The sequence below is a fragment of the Sitodiplosis mosellana genome, unplaced genomic scaffold (genome assembly GCF_009176505.1).
Source record: "Sitodiplosis mosellana isolate CC-2019 unplaced genomic scaffold, AAFC_SMos_1.0 Smas_scaffold_6150, whole genome shotgun sequence".
Lineage (NCBI taxonomy): Eukaryota > Metazoa > Arthropoda > Insecta > Diptera > Cecidomyiidae > Sitodiplosis > Sitodiplosis mosellana.
Window position 1 is genome coordinate 4803618 of NW_022601391.1, and position 25217 is coordinate 4828834.

Sequence of the window (25217 nt, forward strand, 5' to 3'; positions counted from 1 at the left end):
CTGAGGATTTTTCAATTTCATCCAAAAACGGTGTATCAAATGAAAAGCTGATAGGAAGAATGATTTGCTTAATTGAAAACGATATATTGAACACTGTTCAATCAAGTATTGTATGTAAATACATGCTATTTTAGTGATTATAAATATATAGTAAGTCTGTTAGTTTATTTTACTGGATAAACTACTCCTCGGAACAAACCGAAATAAATGATGACCGGCTGTTCTTATTATATCATAAGATAGTAAACAGAAAACTTAAGCATTCTATATACAATTTTGTATATGCAATTTGCATCTCTGATGGAACAAATCGGTTTCGATTTGTTAATGATTGAAGATTGATGATTGACGCAGACAATATGGAACAGATTACTTCGTGACTTAATTTTTAACTTCATGGTAAACGTCGAAAATCTCAAGCTGATCTGCTTATATAGTTATTCAACGAAATGGAAAAGACTTTCATTACGTTTTTTCATTGAAAATGAAGTAAATTTCCTTTGTCTTGAATAAAATGATTCGGAAACCCCGTGAATTAGAAATGAACCCCGGAAATTAGAAATTTCCCATACAAATTTTCAAACCTGAAATTCATTTCTAATTTCTGAGGTTTTCTAATTTTCGGGTTTCAATTTTGCGGGGGTGCACTGTATTGAATATTTCAATTTTCAATATTCATAAAATCTTCACTCACTTTGGATGATTTGCCAATCCCGAGCCAACCCATTGAGCTGCTGCTCTTCGCATCGACCCAGGACTTGTCGGCACATAGCACATTCCCATCGGTTGAGCACAATTAGCTAACGGCAACGGTGGTGGATGCTCCGGTGGTGGTGGCAAGAATTCAGTCCAATTTGCTATGAAAAAAATGCAAAAGCAAATACTCCAGTTATTTTGGAATTTCATACTCAGAAAGTGGTGAACGGGCGTGGGTCTGCTTGTCTGCAAAATGTGTGGAAATGAAGCAAAATGAAAATGAATGATTTGTACCAGGCGGTGGGAATGATGGATATCCAAGATTGGCTTTTGATTGTGTGTTAAATGATTGATTTGGATCCGAATGCGGGCTTGATGTACCAGATGAATGACCGTCTGAACGTTTCGTGCAGCTCTCACCTGAAGATCCATTGCCATTGTTAAGCAACATTGTCGTAGCATATGGTGTGGGGTTATCGGGAGACTGAAAGCAAATGGAATCCGATTAGTCAATGATGAATCGGTAGCACGTCAAAATGAATCAAAGACAAGGAAAACAACTCACCTTGCGACAATTGTAAAATGTACTGAGGTTCCGTGTATCAACTTCGGCGTAGTCTGTTCCGCCATCGGTATAATTTCCCTGTGATAGTGTGCTTGAGTTGCCCAATAGTTTTGCTTCACTCAAACCGGAGTCTTTGTCCGTATCGGCTGCTCGCCACCCGCGATCTATCCATAGACTTTCCTTTCCATTGATGTTCAAAGCGGTTATATCATTTGCATTCACAACTGGAACTGATGAAATTATTGAATATTTAAATAACGTTTTTTTCAATGACTTTTAGACTTGAACTATTTCATTTTGACTTACCATTTAGATGACCGATTTCTTTCGTGTTTTGATGACGACGCCTAAAGAATATCATTCCAACGGTTGCGATAAACGAAAACAGCAACACCACAATTGAAATCAAAACAATGAACCATGGTTCGTGAATAAGATTCTGCGGTTGCTTCCGTTGTTGATGATGATCGTCGAGACCATTAGCTGAACCGCTTGGATGTGCTCGTGGCGGTGTTACTAAATGACTTGGATCCATAGTCAATGCAACCTGTCGGAAAACATTCCAGAAAAAAAAAATTCATTCATTTTATCACAATACGTTTCCGCAACGTGTGAATCATTTGTGCGGCTTGCATCTGATCATATCTGCCTTGAGAATGCTACACCACAGCGCACACAAAACACATATGATGTTCAATAAAAATCCAAATAAATTTTATGAACTTTCCACAAGTTCATAAAACACTTGCACGCCCCATGCAATTTATCAAAATTTACTGTGGGTGGCGACGGTGTTATTTTTTAATGAAATAAGCAGACTAACAAGCAACGCGAATATCCACTCAAACGATTGCACACATAGTCGCAATATATGGATATTCCATGGAAATTGGTGATACGTGTGCAAAATATCTCTCCATTACACACACGCTCTCCGGCCATTGATTATTTCATTTAACATACCGGCTGAGAATATGGTCCAGCTCCAACACGTGTGTACGCCACAACACGTACAGCGTACGTAGCTCCTGTGGTTAAATTATTTAACATAACCGACATTGTGGTTGCGTTCAGTGTCATTTGTGCAAGAACTTTGCTCGAATTACCAGCTTTCACCTGAAAATAGTCACACGCACACACATTCGAATAATAATGTGACGAATCAAATTAATGAAAACCAATGCGATTTTGCATGGACAGAAATATTCGAAGCGACAAAACAACAATAAAAAGGACAAAACATTTCGGAGCACAAAAGTGTTGTGGAATGGATTGAAATCGTTGAGGCACCAAAAACACACAATGACAATTTATGCCTTGTGTTTATATGCATTTCAAATTCAATTGAATGTAGCAAACCTGAATCTTATAGCCGAGGAGATGTCCATTGTGATGCTGCGGTGGTGGTGGTGACCATCGTACCTGAAACATACATTTGGATATTTACAATTTGCCAATCGGTGATGCAAACTTAAGACACATAAATGTTGTTTGGAACGGTTGGCGTGTTGAAATAATCCCAAAGATACATACCCATCCCGCGGTCAGGTTGAGCATTCCCGTTTGAACATTATCTGGTGGTGCCGATGGAACTGTATAGATAAATGATTCATTTTAAATTCAACATTCGATCAATTTTCGTTGTATATTTTTCTTTTTTATTTGCTTTTTCAAATTATTTAATGAACTTTTGATTCTGATATTAATGTGATTATTAACACTAACCATCTTCAAATGTTTGCACAATCTTTGAGTTGCTTGGTTGACCTTCGACAGTTCGATAAAACGGTGCCACAAAGAATTCGTACTTGGTGAACTTCTTCAAATTACCAACAATGTAATTTTGAGTCGTTGGACTCATTACCGTCATTATATTGTATTTTTGCGATCCACCACTCAAGTCACGGAATCGAATGTATAAACCCTATGGGAGAAAAAAAGTTCGAAAATCAATAACCATATTTGGCCATAAATTTAAAATGATATTCATGCATAAAATATTCAAGCGATACATATTCAATTCTGCATTGTAATTTTAGTTAGTCTTTTTTTTCTAGAAATGAAGACATTCTTTCAAAATAGTCACATACCTCAATGTATTCCCCATTGCCGCTGATATGCAGATGCCAATCCAATCGCACTGACGTTGAATTAATGGCCAATGCATCATTCAATTCGACAACCTGAAAGCAAAGAATAATGTTTTGATTCAGAAATTGTGACAATTTCATCGATCTTGCATGCATCATTTTCGCGAATGACAGTAGTTTTTCGTTTCCTCGCGTTTAAAAAAACGTATTTAGGTGAAAAACTGTTTAACGTTTGTGCAAATCGATGCGATATTTAGAATAGTAGTGTCTTTCAAGCACGTTCTGACGTTTCGGTTTCCATTTAAGTGATTTGTCTATTCCGTATTTCTGAAATGTTTACAGCGAGCTTTTATGATTGTTGTCTCGAGTCATCGATAAAATATGCATTGGATCGAGTAAAAAAAAATCGAGGAAAAGTCCAACGTTCATAAATATTCATTGGGTTACTGCAGATAAACCGAATTTATGAATTCAATTTGAGTTGGATTTTTCTGTGTGGATATTCAACCATTGAAAAACTATTTGCTACATTTGCCAATTTCATTCCACAACGGCTTTTGCAACATTCAAGACAGAGGGAAATGTGTAAGTAAATCCGCATTTTACAATGTCATATTTGCAATGCATTCACATTGCTTTTGCAATATATTTTGCATAAAATTATGATTTGTGCAAGTTCTTCGGAGTGCATTCGTTTAGATTTTGTCACATTTGTCGCGGCATATTCAAAAACTAATGGTGATAACAACAACAAAAACAACCGAAGAAGACAATATTAAAGGAATCAAGTTTTTAACACAAAACATGCTAGAATAACTCAGTTCGGTGCACTTTGCATCCAATAAACGGAAGTTTTACATTGTGTCTGCCATTTTCCCACTCTACATTCCTCTCGCGTTTTTTTTTCTTCTCTTAAAATGTCATGCTCTCTGCATTATTGCATTATTGCTCCGTTGTTTCCGTTTCACCATTTTCGCTTTGACTTATATATTTTTGTTGTGCGCCCGCCTGTGTAATATATTTCATTTGAAAGAAACTTTGGTGAAGAACAACAGATGAAATGTGATTTAAGTGCTAAAGGAACTGCTAAGAATGGAAACAACAAAAAAAGTGCAGCCAAGATCAGCAACGAATAGAAGAAAGAGGAAGATGAGGGAAAAAAATTCCATGAAATTTCCTTCTGGGGAACAGTAAATGGCAAGTTTCAGAATAAGACAGTGAAAAAAAACACATCGATGGAAAGCGAATTTTTTTCTCTCCCTTATTAAAATACACAATGTAATATAGCAAGAGCAGCTGCATCAACAAATTCATTTCTTGTGCATTAAATATTTACGAGAGCAACACGAACAGTGATAGAGTCAAGGCGAAAATATGTTCAGAGAGAAAATTGCGGACGAATTGCATGCGTAATGAGAATGATATAACAAGCCTTTTTTGCCTTCAATCCTTGCGAATATTCTTCTCTCTTGTGTTGGCTTGTATTTTTTCAGACGAATCACTAAGTAAATGAGTGTAAAATGCTCATTATTATCTGCAAACTAGTCATAATTTTGTGTTACAGCTTTTTTTTTCACTTCAGTTTCCTTTGCGCACATTTGCTTGCAAAATGTTGTTGTTTCTGACTCTGATTTTGTACGTTCCAACAACTTCATTTTTTGTCTCCCTCCCACACGAATGCAGATCGAAATGAAAATTCATCGAATATTCTGTGTGCTAAACAACATTAAAACATTTCTTTTTCTCTGATTCTCGGTAGCATCTCATTTAGTTTGGTTTACCCCAATTTTCTACCCCCCATCTCTTTCTCTATTTCTGACAAATTTTTTCCTTATTACAGTTCTGCCTTTTGCAGACTTAAGCAATTTTTATCCCAGTGAAAACACTAGTTTTTTTGCATGTCATGTAATTATTCCTCTTGTGTTTAATATATTCAATGAGTTTGCCCTGCAAAGCACAATAAATGGGCGAACGAAGAAAAAAAACTGCAGGTACGCCTGGAATCTCTATTGTTTACCAACGATGCGAAAAGTACATAATTTGATTTTGCATTCACTTCATTATTTGCAAAATTTGATATAAAAGTGCCAATTTTTCAGAAGAATTTTATTGAATGTGAAATATAAACCACACCTTCAACAGATGTGTCTCAGGTAATATGTTTTTGATTTTGGCTCAAAAACAATCTGATCAAAGCGGTAGAGCATGTTAGCCATTGCCATTAACAAGAAATATAGTGGGCTTTTGTGAGTTGATTGTGCCTTGATGTTTTTGCGATCGGCCGGAAATCAAATGTAATTAAAAAGTATATTTCAAAATGGATCACTTCGAAAAATGGTTGTATGGTGCAATTTATGTTACCGACATACATCATCCATGTGATATTTTGTGACGCCGCCCGTTTAAGTGTGTTTTCAATGTGCGTTTGCGTTGTTAATTTATTGGTTTGGCGTTCGACTGAATTTAATTTAAATTCTTTATAGGAACGCGTGGTCGGTGCACATGCACAGCATGTGTTCGCTAGCAATTAGAATAGAAACTTTGGTAGCATCAGCATAAATTTTATTTTTGCACTTGACACACTACCCATTTGAAATGTGTGTGTGTGTGTGTGTGTGTGTGCTGAATCAACGCAACATGTAACCATTCGATTGGAAAATGTGTGCTCACCATTGAAATGTGTCGAGCTAACAAAGAACACGTTATAAATTACAACCTGTAACCAAACAAAATCGAACAGGGGGCCATCTTCAGCCATAATCTACGTGGCGACCACAAATATGAACAACGATGACAATCTGGACATTTAGTGCTCCATATTATTCGCATCGAATTGAAATGTGTGCAAAAATATAGCTTCCACGCCTGTTCTAGGATTTCTATGTTCGTCCGTCCGTTTGGGATTTAAACACGGACAATTTAATTTTATTCGTCCGTTTAGCATTTTGGTCGTCCGAAAAACATCCGAAAATAAAATTTTGGAAACATCACCAATGCGCACAGACGTCCTCGTTTCAGGAGGACAGTCCTCGATTTTGATAGCTGTCCTCGCGTCCTCGGAGATTAAAATGTTCTCGTTTTTACCGGTTGAATAAATTTCAAAAATTCATTTAAAAAACACGAAAATAGGAGAGAAAATTAGAGACTAAATTGAAATTATTTTTTTCCAAAATAAATAGCTTCATCCGGAATATGCATTTTCCGTCCATATCAGCTGATTTATGGACCTTGACATTTCAATGCGAATTAGTATTCATTTTCATTCAAATTAAACAGCCCGTAATTCGATATCCATTCGATAATCAAAACAGTCGATAAAATGTTGTTGAAACATATTTCGATCTTCGAAAAACTTGTGAAAGTTCTTTCTAAAAAGTGAATGATAATAATCCAAATTCAGTACCCCACTCTATTATTCATGAAATTCCAAAAATTGAAAACGTTTCCCCTTTTTTCTTAATCGAGAAAACGTCCTCGTTTTTCGTGAAAAAAATCTGTGCACATTGGAACGGACAGTGAATGGAATCCGAAACGGACAGGACAAAATTGAATTGTTCGTCCAAAAAAGAATCACAAAAGGACGGACGGACAAAATCCGTCCTATTGACACCTTTATCCAAGCCAAAATTACTGCCACATCGAAAACCACATATTCAAAACCTGAATAAAATATCGAGCTGTAAATGACCGTTAATATGTTCTTTGAATGGCAAATCCCCTAGCCAAATATGGTGTATATCATAATCAACGATGTAATCTTCCATCGTTGGAGTTGATGTATGGCGCATCGCTTTGTCTTGAGCTCAAAAAGCGGCTTCCATACAGGGTGAATAACTTTTGTTGAGCGATCTCCCGCTCTTTGTGCAAGGAGTAAATGGAGAAAATGAGTAAAATATGTGGTCAGAACATGACAACGCAACAATATATATTAAATGCGAAAAGTTAAGCTTTTGATAAATATTTGGGTTTTCCTTGCATCCTTTGGTTACGGACAACTAAAGCCTCTGTAAAATGATGCGTTATACGGTTTTGTGTTGAAAATCAAACCTCGGCTAATACGGTCCGGCTCACAGTCCGACCTTGTTTGAAACAAACAACAGTTTTGATCCAGTTGCAAAATAGCTTTTTAATGAAGGCGGGTTGTTGTAAAAACGCAACTCTTCCTAACTTTGAATACCTCTGACGCTATGTACTGCTGTACACTATGCACTTTCTATACATGGTACGGTATGGATTGTTGTTCAATCAATCAGCTCATTGAATTTTCGGACCGATGTTCATTTCCTCAGATTTTGCGAAAGTTGTTTAGACCTTTTATCTGTATTGCAGCTTCAAACCCAATAGTTTAAACAAAAAGCATACGGCTACTTCTTCCGCTCAACAGCATTTACACAGAGCGATAAAAGTGCATGATCGATAAATAGATTGAAAACCACACAAATAAAAGCAACCGAAAAACATGAAACAAATTGAAATTAGCTTTTTCCTCGCTCTCCTCCCTATTCAGTCGTACAGTCGCATAGTCACAGCCGAGAGCAGACGATAGCATTACATTAGCCAATGCTATGTATGGATTACATGGATCGCATCGAATGCAGCAGCAACGTACACACACACACACACCCATACACCCATATACACCCATACACACATTGTGCACAGTAAATTATGGAATTTTTGGCAAATGTTAGAGAGACCAGAAACGGCCAACGACCATAATATAACCATAGAGGAGCACCTTTGGCTCAACTTGATTTCATTACGATGTTCGCTCTCTAGAACATAGTCTGCTCCGGATGCGAAACTTTGATAAAAAATTTAACGAGAAAATCTTTGCGAATCGCTTGCTTTTTGTAGATTGAGTTAAAATGTGAGAGCTTGCTCGAGCTGGTCAGCGCAATCACTCGATGTTCATTCAACCAGTTTGTATCTAAAAGAGTAATCACTTTTTATTAATTTTCAGAATGCAGATAATAATATTACAATTAAAAAAAATAGCCAGGAAGTGAGCTGCAGATTTATGAGTTTTTCATAACTCTCTGTATGCGCTAGCCACAGACTTTTCCCACGATTGCCTCTCACATTTTATGCGCGTACCCTGTGGAGTGAGGTCTACGTGTTACTCAACCGCTTAAATATGAAAAGCCGTTGCGTTTTCTCTTCCTTTTCCCTCCTCACGTTTGAATACAAAATGATGATTCTTCGAACGACAAACAATTAAAACGTTTCGTTAGCACATCAAGTGTTACAAAATATCGCACAAAATGTGCACATAAATACAATTAATTCACAATTTACAATCTCTCGGGCTTGTATTTTTTTCCACCACATTTCACTTGGATAATTGCCATGTGGACCAGGTGAATTGCGGAAATAGACACCCATACCAACACATATAGATCTCTGTCTATTCTTTTTAACTTTGTATGAGGTGCTTAAGAGTCGACGCGTTTACACAGCTAAAAAAAATCAACACTCTTGAAAATACTTGAAGGAGCGGAAAATGTCTAAGATTCGGAACAAAGAGAATGAAAGCTCTTGGTTATTCTTGCTCGTTAAATACCCTCCATGCTATTCGCTTTGAATGAAATGAATGAATTCTCTTTTTAATGTTTCTCTCTCTTTCTCTCCCCCTCTCTCTCCCTCTCTCTCTCTTTCTGTGTGTGTGTGTGTATCGCCCCACACAGACTACTGGAAGCGCGTACGAATATACACACACTCATTAAGCAATTTCTTTCGTTTTGTTGTTTTTTTTCTGTGTTCTTTTTTTCCGTCTTCAAATAAACCGTTTACAAGACGTTTTGAGGATGGCAAGAATTCAAGATTCGAACATCAAGGAGAGGGAGAGAGAGAGAGAAAAATGCACATTTAATCGTTATCTTCTTGGGATGAGATGTTAGGAGAGGTTGTAGTGAGGCTCTATGAAAACGTGCTTGGATATTTAAATCCTTATGCCTTGGCATCCGAACGGAATAGAACATTTGTAGGAACGAAAGAGAGAAAGGAACGTTTCAATTTCAACAACTTTACACAGATTTTAATTGCTTTATATATTTTTTTAATTGCAAAAAAAGGAATTAATGTGTAAGACTGCCTTTAAATATTCGGTTAGAGGTAGAGAGAGGAAGATGAAAAAAAGTGATGACGACAACCACATTTTGAATATCTGTGTATGTGTATTTTTTGTGTGCATTTGTTTTCATTAGTGTTTTAAGGGCTTTGTAGAGTAAAAATGTTGGAAATAGTTTTCTGGACGGTGTTGTTTTTTGCTGTCGACAAAAGCACGTTGAGAGTCTCAATTTGAGACTTCTCCTTGAAAGGAAACGACGCAGGCGACAACTACACACTCCATTCAATGCAATGTGGTTAAAGTAGTGATAGCAACTGAATCCGATTTTTGTCGTTAGTGTTTTTGTGAATGAAAATTCACACATAGAAAGGCAGAGACAGAGGCAGCAAGAGAACGTCAGAGAGAGAGAGAGAGAGAGAGAGAGAGAGAGAAAGAGAGAGAAAGAGGGATAAAGACAAAGTGATCGCCATTCTTTCCGGACATGACACGCTCATGTTCACACAATGAAAAAAAATTTGTGAGGCATGCGGCGAACATGAAAAATCCATTGCAAATCCTAATTGCATGTAATTAACGAATACATTCGCGGCTTCAGCATTGCCATTGTAAAAAACTTTTTACCATTCATTTCCACTTGACGACTGTTGTTCAATCAAAGCACATTTGGAAAAACAACAACGAAGGAGAAGAATCATCAGAAGAACACACTGAAAAAAATTCTTTACGATTTCGGGCTTACGAATGCAATTTTAAAAAGTAATAAAAGTTCCAGTCTGCGTATTTGCCGTGCCAACATTCTCTCGAAACTTTGACCTTGTTGAGTTTTCCATTCGCCTTATTCGAATGAAATAAAAAAATGTATTTTCTCACATTGCGCTGGACAGTCCATGAATGCAACACCAGCGGTGGACACTATGGTTTTATTTACATATAGACGAAATGTGGACTTGGTTTTATCAAAATATTCAAAGTATGTTGAAAATGCGTTGGTTTAGCACTCGATTCAAATGTAATGCTTACCTTGCCACTGAGCACATTTCGAGCAGCTGATAGTTCTGATTGTGGTATAACACCATTTTCTGCACCCAAAGTCTTCACCACCGACGATACGGTTGATGGAATCGATAATCCATGAGAATTCTCCGCTCGAACGAGGAATATGTACGATGTAGCCGGCTTGAGTTCACCAATCTGCAAAAAAAAAAACAGTAGTTTGTTGAAAATGTCAAATCAAACATCAAAAGTATTGTTTTGGGTACGGTATGTGTGTATTATTTTCAATTTTCGTTCCATTTTACACTGCACGTGAGGGATGATTTCATTTTTGCGACAGTATTTAATGCAAAATTAACAAGCTTCACAAGTTTTTGGCCAGTGGATATAATTTGAATCAGCGTACTGAACACCGACTGAACCTAACATTACAGCCACAGTTCTACTGCTCGTTCGTCTGTTTTGGCATTTTATCGCTTCAAAGGAGTGTGTGTGTGAATTGGAAGTGTTTATGATGGTTTTTGTACGAAAGTTTTCACGAAAGCACAATAAATTATACTTACCGTAATTGTATGACCGGGGAAACGATGAATAGCAACCACCCACCCAGTCTGCAAATCCGAACTGAAATACTCGACTGTGTATCTATAGATGGAAAAAAGAGAAGAAAGACGAAATGAGAACAAATGCCCGAAGAAAATAAATTACGGTGAAAATTTCATTTTAATATTTTACAAAGACCTAAAAACAAGAAAGGGTTATGAACAGCAAAAAATGTGACGAAAATACCAAACAGTGCACACAAACCAGATTCAGAGTGCCAGAGAAAGGGCAAACAATGCCATGTAAGCTCGTTCGTCCGTTTCATTGCAAAAATATATTTAATTTTATTTAATTCTCATTGAAATAATTGTTTCGTTTGTCTTTTTACGTGTTGTTATTTTCCTTATGCCATAAATGCCAAGCAGTTGTAGGGTTTCAACTCGGAACAACAATTGGGACTTGTAGGCAAAACGTAAATGAAAAACCGAAGAATAATTGCTTCATCCTTCCATTTTAGCAGAAATGTTCTTCAACACAGCCGGATCAAATGATTACAGTTATCACAACTGAAAATTTATCGAGATTCAAGTTTGGTCCACTGTGAGTCGACAATTAGAAAAAATGGCAATTGTAAAATTCGTTTCAAGCCAAAAATTCAGCCCGAAATTTTCAATTGTGTTTCTGCGTTTCAGTACTAGTGGAAAGCATACAAATCATGATTACGGTTGTTCATTTTATTTTTATGATACCCGGAATTCGAGCTTAATGTCGGCCGTCGAATCGTTGGGCCATAGATAGAGAGGGAGAAAAACTTAGAATCTGAGAGGAAGAGCATGAGCAAGAGAAAGAGCAAAAGTTGGTTATTATTCTTGCTCTTGCGACAGGATTTAAATTCGTATGTTCATACGAAGCAACTTTTCGTTATAAAATCATTTTCAGCCATTGCTGTATGTTTTATATGGATCATACACATGAAAATAAATGAAATAAGTGGATTTATTATCATAAAAATAAATTTTGAGCATCTAGTTTAACTTGGATACATAAAGCTTGATGTATGTTTTGTTGCCGTAGTTTTTGTTGTTGAGATTTTTTTTGTTCTGTTTTTCTTGAACTCTGAGAAGAAGAAAACAATGCGCTAGAGATGGTTTTGAAACCATTCAAACTTCAGCTCTATAATGTGTGTGTGCTTGTGCGAGGGAAATAATTTTTATAAATACATAATGGAAATTTGTCATTTGATTTTCGTTGAAAGTCGTGCCACATGCAGTGCAACGCGTTGACTCTCGTGAATCCATCCGTTCTCATCAACAGCCGCGTGTCTTCAAGCGCTTTTTAGCTTTCCAGTCATATTCTTGCTCGTAAAATAAAAATAACAGCCATCCATTGGTGCGTGTGTCGCGTATATAGTATATACTATATACTGTATATACAAGTGCTCAGCCTCATTTGAATATATTGTTTCAAATCGCATGAACAAAAATAGAAAAAGAATTGAAGAGAACGAGATTTTCGGAGTGAAAAGCACAATACTTTTGCCACTCTTCCAAATGCCGAATATAATGTTTAATAACAATATTGTGCAAACGCGAGACGCGCATAAGTGACGCGCTCCCGCGTCTACACATCAAATGTTCGCAAATTATATTGTCGCATGTATCATGGTACATACTTCGTCACATTGTTTTTATTCCATATCCATCCCCTCCCCCCACAATCCCGCACTTTTTCCCATGTTCAAACACACTCTAAAATTCACGCATATGTATATGTGTATGTAGACACGAAGATATTTCACTTGTCCTCTTTTACCACATATCACAGCCAAATATTATTAAAACTGAATCTTATTTCCTGCACAAAGCCTGACTGAATGGGAAGTATCTCTCGTACATTGTGTGTATTATTGTTTTCTTAATGTATTCACAAAATTGTGAGAGAACGGGCTGTTATAAAGAACGCTGGATGGTGGCGTAGATCACATTGTTTGTTTGCATGACAGTAAGAAATGATACAAAGTTGTCGCCACAAGAGAGTTCGAGCTCCGAACAGTGAGTGTGTGTGAGATAAAATATAGAGAAACAATAATTTTTTATGTATTCTTTGTGTTGGTGGCATCGAGCTCTGAATATAGCGTGTTCGTATGTGTTGCGAATTACTTCGAAACAACATAGCATAATCGAATGAAAATGAGACCAAAAACTTAGGAGATGGGGTAAAAATGGGGGGAATGAGAACAACCAGCAACGTTTGGGTGCTGTGTAGACAGATTAAGAAGCACATACACATAAACACAAACATATTCAAATGCTTGGCATCGAGAACCAACGAAGATAAAATACGAATTATCTCTGAATATACATTTGGTTGGGAAAACACCGCATCGTCGAGCAATAAAAATTTTCACCAATCGAACTAGAATTTTACTTAGAATATTTGGCTGAAATTCGATATAGAACCTAACGAGTATGGCAAGGGCAAGGACAAGAGAAAGAGATGGTGCGTCGGCAATCTATTGAAAATTTTAAGAAGCTTATACCATTGTTTGTGTGGCTTTCAATATCCTTCATACAAAGTGAATCGCTTGACATAGATACGGGTTGTTCTGCACTGTTCTGCTAAGATACAAACACATACATATCAATTTTGTCGATGAGCAAAGCGTAGAGACGCACATTTTCAACGCGCGTCTTCTTCTTTTTTAATCATATTTAATAAGATTAAAAGTTTTGAATGCGTGAGCGCTCACTCACTGTGTGTGAGTGTGTGTGCATATCTGCAAAAAACGTTGCGCAAATTGGTTGACAGTCACTTCTCTACTGGAATTATGCACGCTCACAAATCAGCATATTCACTACGATACAAAAGACAAAATTCGCCTGAATAATTCCAAAGAAAGTAATAATGTGCAACACTCACGAATTCACGCCTAAAAGGAGCAGTGAAACGCGAACGATGAAAATGAGAACCAAACGTTTAGAACAACATTTTATTGGATTTTCATTGAATCGCGACTAAAACACGCTCTTTCACTCATTTTGTTCGCTTTACGCTGCTGCTGCCGTTCCCTTCAGATTACTTTGCTGCCTCGTGTGTGTTTGGATGTTTGCGCCCCGAATTTTGAAATATTGATAATGTTTTCGATGGCATTTTTGATGAAAATGAACGACAACAATGTATGTAGATTTTAGAATCTATGAGTGCCTGGCAAAATTGTTTCGTGATATTTGATGTCATCCATAGAATATAGATAAACAGTTTGCAGTAACGAGACTGAACGACAGAGTCGCGATAGATTCATTTTTCAATGAATTTTTGATTAATTTTTAGCATAATCTAAAACTCACTGATATGCTCAAGCACTGCGAACACACATTTGTACCATGATTGCCGATTTGCTTTAATGAATCTGGAGCGTTTCTACCAAAAGCTCAAGACTCATGTAATATTGCTGATGTGCACCGAATACCGTCGGTTTTCGAGCACTTTATTCGTTAAAAGCCTTTCACGAGGTGTCTCTAAAAACATCCGGTATTTTAAATCGTTCAATGTGTGCATGCATTGTATATTTTGTTTTTCTTCATGACATTCAACTTTAATCACATATGAGCACTCGGGAATTATCGAATGCGAATGTATCGTTAAATGCAATTTCGATGTTTCTAATTGGTGGTCTCAATGACCGCACACAAAACAAAGTTTGTACTGAAATTGACAATAAATCAAGTCGAAAGCGGCTTTATCAATAAATCCGAATATTCCTTTCCAGTTCAATTGCAAATCGATTGTGAATGAAGGAATTCAATGTTCTGATATGCAGTAGTTAGGTTCGTTTGTCTTTCATATTGTTTTGTACACATTGGCGATGATGTGGTGTGGTGTGGTGCGATGCATCATAGAATTTACATTAAAATTCCATTGTATGCAATTGCACCGAAGTGTCTCGAATTCGAAGTCGTCGCAGTGTTTAGTTGTTCGTTAAAACGTACTAGAACGTAGAAATGCAATGGGTATATCCAAAGAGACAAATACTTTGCGATTTAAAGTAGTGAGACCGACAATGAGGGTGTTTAAGCACTAATCTTACTCTGTTTTAGCCATGGACGTACATAGATTGCAGTTTTATTACATATTATAAAGGCAGTGTGCTGGTTTTGTAATACCCAGATATGCAATTTATGTGCAAAATTCAGAATGTTCCCCACTCTATCGCTTAGTCGCTTGCTCGCTGGCTCGAATGCAGTTTGGCTTCTGTCCCTGTTGCTCCCTATGTTTGGTCCAAAATGAAGCCTCATTCTATGTGCCGTAATTTAGATCACGACATAAGAAGGACATCGACTGAAATATGGTCTCAATTTGCAAGGCATACGCTCAGTGTGGATATTGTTATAGAAACGTTATGGCGCATCTTTTCCTCTTTGCTTTGCATTTTCATTCTCTCCCGAAAATCCCATACATTCACCGACGTTTAATTAAAATTTGCTAAATACTTTTATAAAACACAACGAGCACACATTATTCGTGTTTAAGAGATGCCGTGAACCGTCGTCATTCGTTCCGTAAGCAAGTCATAAATTGTGTGTCACGCGCACACACACACACACACTAACATGTGAATGAGCGCTCCTTCTATTTGTATAAAATTAAGTAACAACACACAACCGAAACCATTTTGTCATCTTGCAGGATGTAACAATTATATATGCGAATGTTACGATAAAATGCCAGGCATCTCATGATGAATGAAAAAACGGCCCGGAACGGAGTCAAGAGAATTTCCATTCTATGAGGATAATTAGTATTGCGTTGTTGTACTTGGAGATTGACAAGCAAAAATCATGGATCGCAAGTAATCCTCTTACACACAGAGTGTTATCTAAATGTAGAAATGTTTAAGGTGATATCTTAACTAGATATGGTTGTGAATTGCTATTTGCCAACGTGTTTGTTTTGCGTTAGATTTCGGAAGCTCAGAACTTTGTTTCGATTATTCGACAAAACTACGTTTTCGTTCAGTTGTTGCGCGTTATAAAATTTGGATTTGTGCTCAAAGTATAAATATGTATAATTCTTCCAAATGATACACTTGCAATAAATTTGGCATTGTGCGCAATATGGCGATTCTCATTTCGCTGCGTTTTTCTCATTTCAATGGATATAATTTATTGTTGAATAATAAAATTCTTCCAAAAAATGTGCATGCATTTTCGTTCGAATTGTTTAGGAGCTTCGTCCTAGACATCGTTGTCATTTGTACGCAGACACTGAGAATTGTTTTTAGCCCTAGTGCAGCCATTATTCTGACGGTCCATAACAAATGTTTGTAATTATTTGTCACCCAATTATAATGAGAACGCTTCCTTCTTATTCAATGAGATTTGCCCCCGACCGACCGACCGACCGGAATGGCAATAAACGTGCACCATTTTCCACCTTGGCAAATGAATGGTTTTCCATGCATTTGAATGTGCGAACGAAAAAAGAATCCCATGAAATATGTTTGTACTTTGTGAATTCACACAGTCTGGATTCGCTTTTGTTTTGGCACTTTTCTGCTTGGTTTGTTTGGTTTTCTTTTTTCATTACATGTCTGCAACAAGACAATGCATATATATACTTACCCAATAAGTGGACTAGCACCAGCTCGGTCTTGGCTTTTCGTCCAGGTGAGCGTTACACTGCTCTCGGTAACATTCACAACGCGTGGTGTTCCGGGAATTGACGGGAATGTACTCGGATCCGGTGTACGATGCAGATTCACGCTGCCACTTTTTTCCACCTGAAACAAAACATAAAAACACATTTCGATTATTTCACGATTGAACAAAGACAAAGTCGCTCAGCAAGAATAAATCAAAATAAACGGAACAACCAACCACATACACGCACACACAATACGAACAAGAAAAAAAAGTATGAGAATAATAAAATTATTAGGAACAAATGAAATCCGCTTGAATTCATCGAATTGGCGAGAATCTAAGCGAGGCGATTTATTGATATGAACACTGTTCACGATTACAGTGTGTGTGTGTTCAACCAAATGTGAAGGGAGAGATGAAGAAAACAAAGGTACCCACATTTCCAATTCAATCGACTACAATGGCCTCGACTTCAATAAAATAGAACAATTGGCTCGGAAATAGACCAAATGCACAATGGCCAATGTATTTATTTGCCGGCAATAAATTTTTTTTCTTGTGATTTACTACTCGCATATATATTTTTAGGTGAATTTTTATGTGGGCAGATTTATATTTCGTAAATAGCAACTATTTTTAGTTGGTCCATTGAATCAGCTTTTTTTCAAGGATATTTGTATTTTTCAAATCTAAACCTTTTCTTGTTCCATTTGTGTAATACCCTTTGGACAAGGAATTCCAATCAAAGAGGCGTTCAGCTGCGACTAATTTGACGAAATCCATTTGGTTTATAACTTTTTTCCTGGGAAATGAGCGTTGGGACACCCAAATGCTTGATTTTTTTTGTAAACTTTCGTGAACGCATATTATTGCAATGGAATTATATTACATTCAGGGCGCACCAGACGCGTGTCTGATGGAAATTCGACGTAGTTTGTAGAAAATCCATTGAAACGCATTGAATTGATGAGTATGTTGCTGAAAACAAGTTGATATTGATCGCCTCTATGTTTGTTTTATTGTTCGTTCTACGTTGCTCCCCAAATCCGATAAATGCTATTGCGTAAAATCCGCTATTTCTCACTTGTTGGCCGCATGTTGGCCAGCATAAACTAGATTACTTTCAATGCACCATTTAAAAATGTACATTAAATACCTTTAAATCGTAATTATCGATATGGGACGCGCATGCACGTAAACACGAATCGGCAGAAAAAAGCTTCATTACAAAATTAAAATACTAAACAAGCGACGCAATTAAGGGAATAAAAAATGTGCATCACAGGAGGTAAAATGAATGGTTTGGAGCGAAAATGTAATACAGAAAAGTTGAGCGGAAAAATGTCGATGATGAATGAGCGGAAAAGGGATAGCTATATAGTAAACTGTATAGTAAACTATAGTGAACTATATAGCTATCCCTTTTCATTTGACATTTTTCCGCTCATCTTTTCTGTATTACATTTTCGCTCCAAACCATTCAAATCCTATTATGTTTACGTTGTTTTATCCGTATTTGTTTTACATGTGCGCTAAAAATTGTATACATCGAATTGCGACTGGCAAATTGAAAAGCAGCAAATAACGCGTACTCAGTACACAGCGAATATTTTATCATCTCATTCGTTTTGTGTTCAATTTAATTAATTTAAAATACACTCGGGTAACATATTTTTCGATGGCGCGTTCATCGTTGTCGTTATCGTTGTCGTGTCGTCGACACCCATCGACATCGTTCGCGATTCGGAATAGATGGACCGACGATGCTTGTTGTGTTGTGTAACATTTGTAACGTGTCTCTATGCTTGCTCGTGTCGATCGTGTGATTTCATCAATTTCCGAACGATGGGATGTATTTTCAAAGCAATTTGCATCCTGTTCATACTTTTTGTCGTAATATTTGTTTTCCTATCAAATAGATTTGGTGGTCTCTTTTTTATGTATATAACATTAGGCACCATTCATTGTGCTGTTGTTGTTGTAACCGATGCAACGACGATATATTTCGAGTGTTAACTTACGTGCAAATTTACAATTATTTTGCCAATAATATGTGTCTGCATTTAAACAGCAATCAATTGTAAAGATTGCATTTGCCACAGCTGATTAATTAGTACATAATATTGTAAATTTTTCCCCCTGAATTCCCACACATTTTCAATTATTTCGTTTTGAATACGATGAAAACGAGAGAAAGAGATAAAAAAAAATCGAACGCAGCACATTTTTTCAAGTTTTAATTGAAAAATTAATTGAATCGGCGGATATGTTTTGGTGTATTAAATGACCAATTTTTTGTTTGTAATTCATCATTTTAGCGGTTTGGTTCAGATGCATTCAATATGCTTTCAATATTAGTGCTGTCATTTGCTATGCAAAATATGTTGATTAAAATTGACAAATAATAATTAGAGATTGAAAAATTACCACCGAATATCACCGACCGGTTGAAATGTCAAGCATACTCTGGACAACAATTCAATTAAATAAGCCCTAATGAATCTGTTGCATTCCCGTTGAACAGCCGTTTGACCGTTTTTCTTTCTTTCCCCATATTGCTACGCTCTTTTTTCTATACATCGTATTGTATGGTCAAATCAATTGCTGGCTTGTTTTCTCATCAAGCAATGGGAAAAATTATTCAGAGGTTGATTGCACATAAATTTATTTATATTAATTTTAAATATCAAATAAATTTATCCGCTGGAATGAGATTTTCGTTTCGTTCATATACCGTTATTTCTAAACAATTCTGCCACTGTATCATTACATAGTATATATAGTCCATAAGAAATGTGTAGAGACGAAAATGTTCGCCATTTAGTTTTACATTGCCAATACATTAGTTATAGAGATTTTTGTTTTGTTTATTTTTTGTCGTTTATAAACAAATCTGTCTATCTTTTTGCATTGCCACTGTACGTAGTATATGTCCCTAAGAAATGTGTAGAGACAATTCAAAAAGATATGCAGATTCGTTTACAAACGACAAAAAATAAACAAGACAAAAATCTCCATAACTAATGTATTGGCAATGTAAAACTAAATGGCGAACATTTTCGTCTCTGCACATTTCTTATGGACTATATATACTATGTGCGCAGTGGCAGACTTAATTACAAATATCGGTAAATGAACAAACCAAAAATCTCATTCCTGCGATGAATAGCTGGCTGCCAATACAACAGCCGATGTTTCGTTTATGTACTGCAAGTGCGTCAGAACAACACAACGCATGAAAAATATCGGATAAATTTATTTGATATTTGAAATTTATATAAATAAATTTATCTGCAACCAACCTCTGAAATTTTTATTGTTTGCCTTTTTACAATTGGAAAACAGCTTAATTATGGCCGAAAAATAAACCGAACCCAAATTGTGAAATGCCCTTTTTATGCAAATCATTTGCAAATGCGACGTTTTGATTTCGATCGTAAAATCGGTATTTTCACAAACGAACGAACGCATTACACACAATCAACTTATTCATAGCACGAACATACAATTTGATTATTTCGTATAATCACAACGATTCCATTCATAATCGACTCTGAAAAAACTTTTCGTTGGGATGAAAGTTCCCATGCCCCGAAACAAAATTAAAAATTCTTTGCGAATGGAAAAATTCGATAGCATTTTTTCTGCCCCTCCTACGTTTTCTCCTTCTAAAAGGAATTTCGGTTGCAAGTTGATGAACACTCACGCTGCGATCCGAAATGGAACATAATCGAACCAATTTCTTGTGCAGACATCTTTAAAAGCATTGTTATGCGAGCGCGCTTCAGTTATTTCAGCACAAATTCAAAGCAACCAACCGACGACAAAATGCGAACGGAGTGAAAGAAAGAGAGCGTGCGAGAGAAAGAGAGTGAGTGAATAAAAAATATGGTTGACGATGCGAAAATGCTTTATGAACAAGACACAAAATATAAATTTAATAAAAAAGAATGAACATGCACTGCATATTAAATGCGATGATTTGATGTTGTGTGTCTCTCATTTTCGGTCGGTTGTGTGCGCGATACACGGCCACATTTCTCCATTCGGTCTCGCTTTCGCTCCTTCTCTCGTAAAATCCGTGTAACCGTGTGACCTACGAGCATTTGAATTCTAATAATGTGTCGGTTAGTGACATCCAATACATTCAATAAAGCGACGTGAATATAGAAAGAAAAATAAAACGATTATTTATACATATTTTTTCTTCTCTTCTGTTGGTTGAAAACGAATGTCGCAAGGAAGCCCAAACAAGAGCGCGAACAATATTAGTGATTGTGGTGGAACGAGATCCATAAATTTCAGTGTGCGTACCTTTACGAATCTCATTACGTCTTTTATATTCGCTACGCATGTTCCATTTTTTGGTCCGAGTATACAAAACAGCAGCCTCAGCCGCAAAAAAATGAAAAATTAAATATTGATTGCATTCACGTGGAATTTTTTTCTTTCGCTTTGGAAAGAGTAATTTTTGAGCTCATTTCTTGTCATTTTCATTTTCGTTATGGTTTTTTTTTGTTTCGGTGACTGTCGTTTATAAATAAATTCGTTCGCAGAATGTAATTTGCATTAAATCAGTTTAAATGGGACACAAGTCATGGCATCGCTACATTGCTGGCACTGGAAAATTTCACCCAGCTCCAAGTCTTCTAGATATGTTGTATGTTGACGGCGGTGAGCAAACGAATTTGATTTTGTTGCCATTTCGTTTGGTGTATGTGTGTGTGTGTTATCAGTTTTGCGAGTATGCAATTTCCTCGTGTCTGTCCTCGCTATCCATTCTCAATGGACCATCATGAAAATTGGGTGAAACGGTGAAACACGCACACGAGAGATTTTCAAGTTGCGTCCACTAACCTAACTGGATCATGATGATAATTATGGTCAAGATGATGATAATACTGGCCGGAATTTCAACGGCGACAAAGATAAAGCAAAAATTTATTACGGCCGAAAAGAAGTACTATCCACAGGGCGAACGAGAGATCCACCGAGCGCCGCACACCTTTGTCACAAAACGTCCGTAATAAAACGTAAAATAAAAGACTCGAAAAGACACATACACCAGAACTTCTGATAAGACAAAGTAGCAGCAGTAGCAAGCAGAAAAAATCGAAATGGTTTTCGGCACACAGACGAAAAGAAGTACGGACGGAAAAAAATACAGCAGAAAGTAAATAGCAAAGTGTGATACAAAGGAAGTCAATGCACTGCCAGGCAAATGGAAGTTGATGTAGTGGCAAAAAAAGAAGAAAAAAGTGCGGTGAATAAATTTAACAAGTAAATAGGTCCCAGGAGTATTGTGCCTTTTGAAGAGTCTATTCGAAACGGTTTTGTACGACATAAACCAAATTGCAAGTCAAAATAGCAACAGCAACCACGACGGCGGCGACGAAGATGAAGAAAAAGGAGGCAACGGTGGTAACGGCGTCTGAACAACAAGATGAGGAATTCCAATGAGTTCTTATGTTGATTTCTTGAGGCAAACCTGTTGTGACTTTTTACGATGCGATTATTCCAGAGCATAGTCGACTTTTCGAATTTGCCACTTTTATATTTGAGCTTTTCCGCTGGGCAATCGGGAGAGTGTGTATTGGTAGTCGACGCTTCCCAATAAATTTCCCTTTTTTCTCTTCCTCCTCTTCCTCATCTCTCTCCCGCATTTTTTACGATCATATTATTGAGTTTTCTCTTATCTGGTTTGCCGCATCACACAAGCGATATATTGCAAAGCCAACTGCGGCCCCGATTGCAGGCAATAGTCAGTCAGCGCTCGCTTACAGAATTCAAATGAAATTACTTTATCCCATACAGAAACATAAAAGTCATGTCTAAAACTGAAAGTGTCCAGCAAAGACATTTCGTATCCCAATCCCAATCCCATTTTGTGCGTGTGAAAGAAACAGGTAAAATCCATAAATATTAGAAAACACATAAATAAGCTCAGCATGGAAGTGAAATAGAAAATATGGCTGGCTTTCAAATAAACGCTGTGTACATGTATATGATCGATAAAACCGACGAAAAAGAAAGTTTGAGTCAAACAACAAATCCAATAGAGAGCAAGGAGGGAAAGATAAAAAAATAGCGGCTACACATTACAAACAAACGCAAATCCAGCACAATTCTGTAATGTACAGAACATGTTCATATCGACAAACACTGGATGAGAGGCAGTGAGCAGCAAACGTACACCAACAAAAAAGTTGGCCAGGATCAAATTAAAATAAATTGAAAAAGTTTGTCATGATAATCATAATACGAAAAGTAAAAAGTTACTTGCTTTTTATGAAGAAAATACGACAACGACAACTTTCAATGGAACACCAAAGGTTCCGACAAACGCGCGTTCGCTTGAACGTATTGCTTTTGAAACAGAAAACGAAAAAAAATGTATGCGCGCCTTACACACTCACTGAAAGCAATTTATGAAGCGGATGCCCGAAAAAAACTTGTCATTTTTAATGGAAGTAGGGAGACCAAAAATGAAAAAAGCAGAACCAAAGAATGATGATAAAAGGGAAAAAGTGCATAAAAGAAAACCTACCGTTAGTGAAGCTGACCAAGACGTTTCCCCACTTTCTGAAGATGCTGTGCACGTATAATGGCCCGTATCCGATGCTTGTAAATCTTAAAGTGAATGGAAGAAAGCGAACGAATTAAAGCGAAGGGTAAAAAAAGGGCACACGAAAAATAATCAATTCGAATGAGAAATGAAATGAACGGAAACTGAAATTTACTGTCAATTTTCAGAGATCCACTTTGTACGATGATCAGACGTTGATTCGATTGATCAGAATTTTGCAGAGGTATGCCGTCTTTATACCAACGGATGCGTGGCGTTGGAGTTCCGATAGCACGACAAGGTAGCATCGCCACACTTGACGCTGGCAACGTTTGATTTGCTGGCCCAATTTGAATGATTGGCGGTGGAATATCGTCGACTGATGTGACTTGTAGAAATGCACGGATGGTCGCTGAGCCAGCCACTGAAAGAGCTGAACACACGAAATAACCGGCGTCTTCTTTTTGGACACCACGAATTTGTAATGTGCCTTGAGAGTTTACATGGTATTGGCCGTAAGTATTGTCGGGAAACATGAGCATTTGTGACACACCCTCACGTGCCCAGAATACTGATGGTCGTGGACTTCCAGTTGCCTTAAAAAAATCATCAAAACAAATTTATTACTTAATATCATGTAAAAATTATTTTAATATTGAATCATATTAGCAGTTGTGTCTGCTGAATTACATTCAATTTGAATGAAAAGATCAAAACTTGTACTTACCGCACAGTCAAATGAAGCGATTCCATTCAATCCAATCTTTTGATCCTGCGGCTTTACACTGAAACTCGGTTGAGCTGAAATTGAATAAATAAAAGATTGTAAGAAAAAAACATGTAAGGCGAAACTCAAATAACATTCTGAGAAAATGAATTGCATTTGGTTTGAGGCGATTTTCAGGAACATTGGATTTCCCGACTCGAGTTTTCATCATGTTCTATTTGTTACACAATTCGCATTAATAAACGATGGCAAATAAACATCACAAAGTGGTCACAAATGGATTCACTCCGTACTCTGTCTGCGTTGAAGTTTCTTCTTGAAGTTCTCATCGTTTCTAGTTTAGTCTAACATTTACTAGTTTTCCGTTTGCTTTTGATCTAACGTTTCGTTTTTTTGTTCTGTTCAATCAATTTGATAGATGATTCATGGAAATTAAATGGAAAATTCAACGAAATGGTTTCACATGAATAATTTTCCGAATATTTGAAACCAAGAGACGAAAGAAAAAGGTTACGAAGTCATACTAGAATTTCAATGTTGAACATTGAGAAAACACGTATTTCAACACATTGATAATGGAATCAATGTTTTTCACATTATCGTTCTGGTGGCTTTTCGACATAATATCAATTAGATGAACACCATTAGAAACATATTTCTTTTCTTTTCTTTTCAACAAATAATATGGTCACGGTCATCGTCAGTAACGTTACGTTTTTTTGCACATTTTTGCTCATATCTTTTCAAAAAAATAATTAAAACTCATAGTTTTTCTATTGCATATGATAGAACTCCCCAAGATCTTATTATTATTATTCTGCACCATACAGCGTTTCTTCGCCAGAGGTGGTTTATTTGATATAAATATTTGGTTGCATATTTACAATATTTATAATGTATTCATTATTTCTTTAGTTTCTCCAAGTTCTAATTCTTCTGAAATAATCGGTTATTCTCTGTTTGACAGTATCTGTACTAACATTAAAATCAATTAAATAGGTATCACAAATTGTAATAGTACTAGTATCACATTCATTTGTTTGATTAGGCGGTTTGATAGGAACGAAATATTTATAAAATTCATTGTACGTGGTTAACATGAAATTGATCGGTTCAAACATTGAATAGTTGTATATCCTAGTCGGCAGTGACAGAAATTCAGTGTTTCGTGTTCGATGTCGTGGTGTTCTAAAGTTGATTTTTTCCATAATATACTTTGATGATATTTGGCCAGAGATACATGACTTCATTCAATTTAACTATCTGTTGACGCTCACTCAAGGCTTAGTGTCACATACAACTGAAACTGAAACTGAAACTGAAAAT

General features: G+C 36.6%; 2 protein-coding genes across 2 annotated transcripts in view; both read right to left on the reverse strand.

The window, feature by feature from the left end:
* LOC129574061 (probable myosin light chain kinase DDB_G0284661) overlaps positions 1 to 7495 on the reverse strand; it is a 20364-nt gene extending 12869 nt beyond the window's left edge. The window contains exon 1 of the mRNA XM_055455420.1: positions 7492 to 7495. The gene's annotated coding sequence lies outside the window, so the exon portion shown is untranslated. The remainder of the gene's footprint in view (positions 1 to 7491) is intronic.
* LOC129574059 (protein sax-3) overlaps positions 1 to 25217 on the reverse strand; it is a 170419-nt gene that overhangs the window by 6520 nt on the left and 138682 nt on the right. Inside the window, exons 9-23 of the mRNA XM_055455417.1 lie at positions 23892 to 23965; positions 23340 to 23760; positions 23147 to 23229; positions 16579 to 16736; positions 10978 to 11059; positions 10442 to 10612; positions 3352 to 3444; positions 2987 to 3185; positions 2795 to 2853; positions 2621 to 2683; positions 2225 to 2377; positions 1568 to 1808; positions 1262 to 1491; positions 991 to 1180; positions 695 to 857 (exon numbers count right to left, since the gene is read on the reverse strand). Coding sequence (XP_055311392.1) covers positions 695 to 857; positions 991 to 1180; positions 1262 to 1491; positions 1568 to 1808; positions 2225 to 2377; positions 2621 to 2683; positions 2795 to 2853; positions 2987 to 3185; positions 3352 to 3444; positions 10442 to 10612; positions 10978 to 11059; positions 16579 to 16736; positions 23147 to 23229; positions 23340 to 23760; positions 23892 to 23965 — 2380 coding nt within the window. The remainder of the gene's footprint in view (positions 1 to 694; positions 858 to 990; positions 1181 to 1261; positions 1492 to 1567; positions 1809 to 2224; positions 2378 to 2620; positions 2684 to 2794; positions 2854 to 2986; positions 3186 to 3351; positions 3445 to 10441; positions 10613 to 10977; positions 11060 to 16578; positions 16737 to 23146; positions 23230 to 23339; positions 23761 to 23891; positions 23966 to 25217) is intronic.